Source organism: Calliphora vicina, chromosome 4, assembly GCF_958450345.1.
Source record: "Calliphora vicina chromosome 4, idCalVici1.1, whole genome shotgun sequence".
Classification (NCBI taxonomy): Eukaryota; Metazoa; Arthropoda; class Insecta; order Diptera; family Calliphoridae; genus Calliphora; species Calliphora vicina.
In genome coordinates this window covers 10,097,327-10,107,001 of record NC_088783.1, presented here as the reverse complement: position 1 = coordinate 10,107,001, position 9,675 = coordinate 10,097,327, and the positions used below count along the sequence as shown (strand labels likewise).

Below are 9,675 nucleotides of genomic sequence, written 5' to 3'. Positions count from 1 at the left end.
TTTCAGGATTATCCGAAAAATAGGTATGTATGTAAGCAATTATAAAACATCATAATTCGAATAGAACATAATGACCATTAGCTTAGAAATCTTCGCCTAACTCTTTATCAAGCATTGGCTCCTTTCTTACTAAGTATTTTGAAAAAAATTGATCTCTATTTTCTTTCCTTTAGCTCCATTAATGAACCTGAGAGAATTGTAACACCAAAAATTAGTCCTGATTTCAAAGCATCGCGTATTTACGAATCCTTTTCGATCACTGCAGATAACAACAATCACAAGCATTACAATAGGTTTCGTTCAAAAAGATTTGGAGACTTTTCATCATCAACCCCAGAAGTAGCAGCGTTTACACCAAATTTGTTCAATGTTACAGCCGATCCCACAGTAATGCGTAAACGCACAGCCTCTGCAGATATGTTAAGTCGTAATATATCAATTATTTTGGAAAATCTCTTGAAAAGTTATGAGCAATCTCAGCTACCCACTCACGGACAAGGTGGGTTTTAAAACTTTAAGGTTATAATAATTTATAAACCTATAAAGTTTAATTTTTAGGCGTCCCTACGGTTGTTCGTACCAACATTTTAATACGCAGCATGGGTCCGGTATCAGAACTCGATATGGACTATTCAATGGACTGTTATTTCCGTCAATATTGGAGAGACAAACGTTTGAGTTTCCAGGGTCCCATCAAGAGTTTGTCCTTAAGTATAAAAGTAAGATTTAAAGTTTTTTATATAACCAGCAATAACAAAAACAAGTAAAAATACGTTACCGCATACACCGTAATCGGCACCGAAAACGAAGTTCCATACATTGGCACAGAAAAAAAGTTCGTTTCAGAAATCGGCAACGAAAATTGGGAACGAAGCGGCACCGATCAGTAGCGAAAAACCTGTGATTTGGGGCCGGAACGAAAACATCTTCAAGTTGGTTGTTTTCGGTGCTGTAGGAACGAAATTATTTTAATTATTTTTTTATTTCAAATTGAAAGAAAATCAAAATGAATAAAAACAAGTAAGAGTGCTATATTCGGCTGTGCCGAATCTTATATACCCTTCACCAAATTATACCTTAAAATTTTAAATATTTTTAGGTAAACAAAATTTATTTTTTTAATTTTTTGGAAAAAAAAAATTTTCAATTGTTATTTTAAATTTTTAAAATTTTATTTTTTTTAAATTTTAAAATTTTTTTTAAATTTAAAAATTTTTTTTAAATTTTAAAGTTTTTTTATTTGAAAAAAAAAATTCGGGTTAAAAATTTCCGATTTTGACCCATTGTAGGGTCAATAAGACTATGGTCTTATATACGTTGCAAATGTCTTTGAAATATCTATCATTAGATATCCATATTGTCTATATTAATGCCTTAGTAATCCAGATATAGGTCAAAAATAGGTCAAAAATCGAGGTTGTCTTGGTTTTTTCCTCATATCTCAACCATTTGTGGACCGATTTTGCTGATTTTAAATAGCAAAATTCTCGAAGGCATGCCTGATAGAATTATTGAAGATTTGGATCCCGAAGATATCTGGGGTCTTCAGAAAATTGATTTGAACAGACAGACAGACTGTCAGACATACGGACATGGCTTAATCGACTCCGCTATCTATAAGGATCCAGAATATATATACTTTATAGGGTCGGAAATGAAAAATGTAGAAATTACAAACGGAATGACAAACTTATATATACCCTTCTCACGAAGGTGAAGGGTATAAAAATAAATTTTCTTTATTGGAAGAGGAAAAAATAATAGATTTAAAAAAAAATAATTTCGTTTCTGTTTTATGCCGCAACGCACCCAACTGAAACGAAAACAGTTCAGAAACGAGACGGTGACAAACACCAACGTTTTTAAGTTTTCGTTATCGGCGCCGATTACGGTGTATGCGGAAACCCAGCTTAAGAGAGCTATATTCGGCTGTGCCGAATCACCAAATTATACTTTAAAATACAAATTGGAAAACAAAATTGAAATTTTTTTTTTTAAATTTAAAAAAAAATTATTTCGAAATTGTTTTTGAAAAAAAAAAATATTAGTGAAAAAAAATATAAAATGAAAATTTTTTGGTGAAAAAAAAATTGGATTACATCGTTACAATGGACTTTGAAATATCTATCGGTAGATATCCATGTTATCTATATTAATGCTTAAGTAATCCAGATATAGATAAAAAGTAGGCCAAAAATGGAGGTTGTCCCGGTTTTTCCCTTATATCACAGCCATTTGTGAACCGATTTACTCGATTTAAATAGCAACCGAGCCGGGGAAATTCTCTATATATTAATGTATCAATCATGTTTGTAAGTTATTTGGGGGCTACGAAAAGTTGATTTGAACATACGGACGGACAGACGGACATGGCTATATCGACTTCGATATCTATAATGATCCAGATTATATATACAGCTTTGTGGGGTCGCAAATGAAAAATGTAGAAATTAAACCCTTCCCACTCATGATGAAGGATATAAAAAACTTTCCCAAAAATAGAAATTAGTATTATTGCTGGGTATTGATAGTCAAACTCAGGAAAAACTATTTAATTAGAACATAACCATAAAAGAAATTATGAACATATTTCTCATGATTATGAATAAGAATTTTTAACTAAAGGAATCTTCAATCTCTCTAATTAGACCTTTCTTCCATTTAAAGATGCTGGATAAAATTTGGCGCCCGGATACTTATTTCTACAATGGAAAACATTCGCACATACACACCATCACAGTGCCCAACAAATTGTTGCGTTTAGATCAAGATGGCGGTATATTATACTCTATGCGGTAAATTTAAATTTAAAATTATTACAAACACTGTCCAACAAATTGAGACCTTTTGATTGGATCTGATTAGTGAACCTACAATTTTGAAAGGTCATGTTGAGTAGCATAAACAGCTAGACTATAAGTTTATTCTACAAAAATAATCTACTCAACATGCCCTTTCAGGATTATATGATCGCTTTTCTGTACTTAGCACTTAATTTTAAAATTTAACTAAATATTAAATATTTCTTATTAGTCTAACCATTAAAGCCACCTGTCCCATGGAGTTAATCAACTTTCCTATGGATCATCAATCATGCCCCCTAATTATTGGAAGTTGTTAGTATTTTTTGAGAAATTTTAAACATCTAAATGCAAATCAGCACAAATATTTTTTGTTACACAATTGCAGATGGTTACACGAGTCGTCAGTTGCTTTATGAATGGAAGGGTGGTGTTGATGCTGTTTCCTTTGTACCCGGCATGACTTTAAATCAGTTTGACTTGATAAGCATGAGTAGTCGTAATTCAACCTATGCCCGACGAGAGGGTGAATTTTCCACACTACATGTGGCGTTTAATCTTAAGCGGCATACGGGGTATTTTTTGATACAGGTATGAAATGAAATGATACAGATATGAGCCGAAACTTACACTTGATCCAACAAATTATTATTATTTTTTAATCAGGTTAGCTTTTCATAATGTGTCAGATATTATCTTTTCTAAATCATTAATTTTCAACTGTTAGTACGTGAAAAAATAATTAAAACTTTTCAAAAAAACTCCAATATGGACCTTAAAAAAAATAAATAAAAAATCTAAAAATTCATCGTCACAATGCACTATAGTTCAAAGTATCACTTTTTCCGTGCAAAATTCAAATTTCGAAGTTGTTATTATTCATTATTTTTTGTTGTCAACCTGTTACTAAAACCCCAATACAATCAAATTCGCAATTGATTTTTGTAAAATACAAACAAAGTATATTTATACAAGTACATGCAACTCTACAACAAATCAACAATAAAAGAAACAACATTAATTTTGTTTGTGTAAAAACTTGTGAGATTGTCAAAAACTGTTGACAATTTTTCCGCAAATTTCACTCACGTTGCCCATTTAATCGGGTCTTTTCGCACATAGAATAAGTCCTCACTACCACTGGTACATTTTTTTTTTGCATAATGAATAAAAACACATTTTTAAATTATTATTCTTGCTTTTATTATAGGAATTTTTCAAAATTATTTTCTTTGATTAATATTTTCAAATACAAAAAAATTAAAAAATGTAAACAAACATAGAAAGAAAAACAAAAAAGTAAAAACAATTTGACAATCTCACAAGTATTTACAAAGGAACAAAAAATGAACAGCTGATCACTTGCATGTACTTGTATAAATATACTTTGAATACAAAATATTGCTTGACAGTACGCCTTCAAAGTCAAAGTTTCGATACATTTTTAAAAATTTGTGAATAGTATCAATATTATATTGTAACTTTTAACCGTTAATTGTGAAAAGTGTGTGAATAATTTAAATAATGTTTAAAATGGAAAATAACGGGACGTCTTAGTACTTAATTTTTCTTTCCTAAATATTTGGAAACTATTTCCCTCTATATTAAAAATTACAATTTTTAAACATAACCCTAAAGTAATTTCTTCTGATTACAAAACTTTAACTTTATAAAAGCTTTTAAAAAAAAGTTAATGTTTGTTAAACATGAAATAAAAAGAAATAAACATATTGAAATGTTGTGAATTCACTTCACTTTATTTCATACTGCGCATTTTTGCGCTTTTTGAGTAATTTAATTTTTTCTAGGTTACTTTGCTATAAAAAAATTAACTTTTTGAAATTTGGATAAAAGAACGCCCAAAAGACACAAAGTATGATGCTATTATTAAATATATTGTGAAGAAAATTAGTGTTCCTTTTATTCCTAAGGACTGTAAGAAATAATTTGATAAAAAAGTCCGCCATTTTGTCTACTATTACTTAAAAGTAAAATGCCCAAAATGCGGAAGAAAGGAAGATAATTTTCGAAATGAAAACACCATATATGCTTTCAGATTTGTATCTTTGGTTACCAATGACATCCAAAGTACACAAGGTATTAATTAATACATTCGAAGCAGATGATAGAAAACACAGACGAACAAATAGGATCGTTTTAAAAATTGAACATACCCGAAGTGTTCTACTATGGGGACCCCTGGCCGCACCTCTGGTGGGCCCATGCGATCAAAATTTAAACTCGACAACCCTTGTTCTTTGCGCATATCACATTTCATTCAAATCTAACTAAGGACTAAGGATTTCGAAATTACAGATTTATTTCCCTTTTTTTTCTATACCACTGTGCGAAGTTTTATCTGATACTTCAATTAATATTTCGAATCAAATGTGTTTACAAAATCAATTACTGATTCAACTAATTTCACTGAAAACTGATATGAAATGAATTTTTTATTTTACTCATGATGGGTTAATGGTCGACAAAGGATTAATTTTTTCTTAAATTTGTTGAAAATATAAGTATTTCTACCTATCGTCCAATTTTGGTATCAAACAGTAGAATACTTTAATAGTTATTAATTTCGAACGGAAAAAGTGATACTTTGAACTATAGTGCAATGGACAGTATAATATTTTGGATAAAAATCTGGAATTTCTAAACGTTCCGATCGGGATAAAATTTTTCGGGAATAAATGTTCCAGACGCGGCGCTAAGGGAAGTCAAAGTAGGGTCAATCTAGGTCAGTCTTTTTGAATCTAATTGAGATATTGACTTGAAATTTTTGTGTAAGACCAAAAATTGACTTTTCTAATCAAAAAATAAATCAAATAGTTCGGAATAATTGTAGATCAAATTGTTCAAATTGTTATTTGCAATTCTATTAAAATTTTGATACATATTATAGATTTAGAAACTGAATAAATATGTAATCAAATCATTATTTATTAACAGAACTCAATTAAATTTTTAACTTTTTTTAAATTTATCATTCTAAATAACAAACTGTAAAAAAAAAACTTGAAGGCAAAGAGAATCCTGTAATTCCTAAAAATTTAAGCGAAAATCCTAAAAATTAATTTTTTTACAATTTTGCCAATAGGGTTAATACTTGCTTTGCGGCTGCGAAAATATTTTGGGGATAAATAGGAAACACATGAAGGTTTCCAAAGCTACTTTCCGTTTTCTGATCCCAGGTTTGGGATTTTGGAACATTTGGCCCAAAATTTAAATTTTGATAAAAAAATATGGTAAAATCCGAAGGGCGTAGGAGCAACATATTCGAAAAATAGAACATGTTTTTTATATTAAAATGTTGTACATAAAGATACCTTACAGAATAACATATAATTGTTATATGTTCTTAAAGAAAGTTTTCTTTTTAAAAAAAAAGAGTTAAGTCACCTTTTCGCCCAAAAAACACCTAAAACCTACAATTTTTTGAAATTATAAATTAAAAATTGTTTATTTTTGGATCCATAACAGATATTGCTCTGAAATCTTTTACATATTATTGATAATTTAGTTGTCTAACTAACAAACAAATTTGAGTCCATTAGGTCCAAAAGTACGACCCTTATTTTTAAAAAAGCGAACCAAGGTATGGCAAAATTTTAGAATTTCAATTTTGAAATGCCTATAACTCGGAAATTAAAAGAGATAAATAGCACACACAGGCATTTTTTTCAAGACCCAGCCGAGCGCTTTCCATCTTTGAAATCGGAAGGGCATTTCACGTGTTTAGAACTTTTAAATTTCGAAGGTACCCTAATTTGATTCCCCATAGCGCCGCCCCTGCAGCATCTGTAAGGTCCATTTTAATAACTTAAACTCGAATGCTCCTTGGCTATTCCTATCGGATCAGCCGTTTAGAAGTGCCAGATTTATTTCCAAAAAATTGTGGTTCTGCCCCACTGTGCACGGTTTCAAAAGCCATTAAACAGTATAATAAAGACTTGAACATTGTAAGAAAACCTGGAGAAGGAAGAAAAAAAGGTCTACCAGATATTGGTAATGCAAAATAACTAAATATACATTCTTACTTGTTGATTTTTAATTTGGTTGATTTTACTTTGGATAAGTGGTACGCGAAAGGGTGTAAGATGCATAATTCGTATCATAATATCACATTTGAAAAATAACGTTTGATTATAAATGTTACAACATGCTATGCTTAATTTGTAATATATATTTTATTTAAATATAATTTCAGGTTTACGTACCTTGCATTCTAATTGTCGTATTATCGTGGGTCTCCTTCTGGATACATCGTGAAGCAACCAGTGATCGTGTTGGCTTATGCGTTACAGCCGTTTTAACCCTATCAACTATTAGCTTAGATTCACGCATCGATTTGCCCAAAGTGAAATATGCCACCGCACTTGATTGGTTTCTACTTATGTGTTTTCTCTACTGTATTGCTACGCTGTTGGAATTTGCTGGGGTACACTATTTCACAAAGGTGGGAAGTGGTGAAATACCAGCAATTAGTGAAGATGAATGGGAAGATATGGAGGAAGAACAATTGGATTATGATGATGTCGATCAGGAATTACCTTCGATGCGTGAGAGTAATGAATCTTTGGCGGCAGAACTCTCACAAAATTCCGAATATGCTCCAAATGTACCAGGAGGATTTCGCAAACGTAATGCCATGATCTGTCCCATATACGATGATGATCCTACACATATCTTTCAATGTCCGTCTTCACATGCTTCGACTATGGAGAGGACAACGCAAACAGATGCTCCGGTCATATCGAAAGCCAAACAAATGTGGTTGTGCTTTATAGGGGACACGAAATTTCGCAAGGAACGTGAGCGAGAGGCAGCTAATAATAAGAAAGGTGAGGAAATATATAAATAAATATATGTAATTAGTATTTAAATTGTTATTATGTTATTTTTTCTAGGACCTCGCTATGTCAACAGTGTGTCTTCAATTGATCGCATTTCACGCATTGCCTTTCCCATGTCATTTGCTCTGTTCAATGTGTTATACTGGTTGGCTTATGGCATGTATAAAAAGGATTTTTCTTAGACCAACTTTTAAAGGTTAAAAAGAGGAATTATTGCTGGCAAAGCATGCTAAACTAACAATAAACACATGCAAACAACTCGTAAAAAAACATCCTTGCTCGAATGCTGACTACATACATGCAAATGAATTTATGCATAAGTGTATGTAAATGCAAACACACATACATACACACACACTCCCTCAAAGATAAAAACAAATAATCCAAATTTTATGCTTTTGTTACTCTTATTAATCCATTGTTTATTGCTATTGTTGTTGTGAATTAACAAAAAAACAAGAAGAAAATAAAACCAAACAAAAAACATAAATAAATAAGTCTTTGTTAACAAGTATGTATTTAACTAACTCTTTTTTTATTTTGGATTGTTTATCCTAATCAGTCAGATGAGAATTTTTGTAAATTGTAAGTCTTATACATATTTGTAAGAGAGTTTAGTCTTAAATGCTGCCTCAATATAGCTAACTTGACACCTTTATTTGCTACAAAAAGAAACTACGTATCTATATCTTCGTTATATAACAAAATATTGACATACAAAGAAAATATATTTATGATAAGGACATAAATGCACTGAATTTCCTTCCACCTTGACATTAGATAAATATTTAAAAAGAGGGGTAACTCATAAATTGTATACAAATATTTGTTTATTTTATGTTTGTGGAATTGTAAATTAGAATGTGTTAATGTTGATTGTTTGCATTAATATTTATTGACTGATGATAACATAATGAAGCATGAGATATTATTAGAATATTTACAAACAAATATATAAAATAATAGCATACATACAGGGTACCCGCTGAAAACTTTCATAATGACCTAAAATACCACCAAAAAAATTAAGGGTTAATTTCCATTTTTGTGCTGTTATTGTAAATACTAGACTTCATGTTATATTTTTCTTAAGTTTCATAAAAATCGTTCCATTAGAAATTCCAAATATTGAAAAATTTGACTTTTGACCTTCACGATTTAAGGGTTAACGTTTTCCGATTTTAAGAAAACTTTCAGACTATATTTAAAATTACCTGAACTATAAAATTCTGAACAGATTTTACTTAAAGTTAATAACAGTAAGGAAATTTAGCTTATTCGCCAAAATATGTCCAAAAAAATAGATTTTCTCGAAAATCGCAAAATTTATATCGCAGGTACGAAAAAACTATAGGAGGTATTGACATACTTTTTCACATTATTATTCCCTATTATGTTGTAAATAAATCCCCATGTGATGATCAAAAAATTCTCAAATTTTTTTAACAAAATTTTTAAAAATTTTAAATTGAAGTTTTGAAACTGCAGTTCAAAAATATATTTTTTTTGGTTATACCTGTGAAGATAAAAACTCATATACAAGTTATATCCTATTTACTTTTATGTAAGAATAAACTTTTGTTTTCTCAAAATATGTTAATTTTGTTCATACATTTCTAGTTCTAGTGGTTTAATAACTTTAACAGTTTTTAACCAATTTTTGTCTTTTATATTTTATTAGAACGACATTATGTACACATTTCGATTCTTTTAAATTAAATTGAAAAAGTGATTATTTAATGGCAAAAATTTAAAAAAACAAAAACTGAAAAAAAATAATTTTTTCGCCTTGTAAATGCACCACAAAACTAAATCGAAAGTCGGCACGGGTTGCTCTTCTTAGAACAAGCTAAAAAAATTTTGGTTGTAATTTAGGTCATTACGAAAGTTTTCAGCGGGTACCGTTTCAACATTTCAAAAAATTTAATTCTAAGGGACACTATGTTTCCATATTTTGACTTTTTAGAGCATATTTTGATAATTTAATATTTTTATATCAAATTTCTAATTTAGAA

The 9,675-nt window shown here is 30.0% G+C and overlaps 1 protein-coding gene across 1 annotated transcript; it reads left to right on the top strand.

Annotated features, from left to right (window-relative positions):
* The first annotated feature begins 402 nt into the window (after positions 1-402).
* LOC135957747 (gamma-aminobutyric acid receptor subunit alpha-2) lies at positions 403-7,842 on the top strand. The gene is made up of 7 exons (XM_065508540.1): positions 403-499; positions 559-719; positions 2,668-2,795; positions 3,034-3,116; positions 3,190-3,392; positions 7,015-7,648; positions 7,715-7,842. Exons 1-7 carry the CDS (start codon positions 418-420, stop codon positions 7,840-7,842), a joined length of 1,419 nt encoding a protein of 472 aa, XP_065364612.1. The 5' UTR covers positions 403-417.
* The last annotated feature ends 1,833 nt before the right edge of the window (positions 7,843-9,675 follow it).

What these genes read in the sequence shown, in the direction of transcription:
- LOC135957747 (XM_065508540.1), top strand. Translation starts at nt 418, where the DNA reads ATGTTAAGTCGTAATATATCAATTATTTTGGAAAATCTCTTGAAAAGT. An exon ending in GCTACCCACTCACGGACAAG is followed by an intron (nt 500 to 558) that starts GTGGGTTTTAAA and finishes TTTAATTTTTAG; the next exon opens with GCGTCCCTACGGTTGTTCGT. An exon ending in GGCAGCTAATAATAAGAAAG is followed by an intron (nt 7,649 to 7,714) that starts GTGAGGAAATAT and finishes TATTTTTTCTAG; the next exon opens with GACCTCGCTATGTCAACAGT.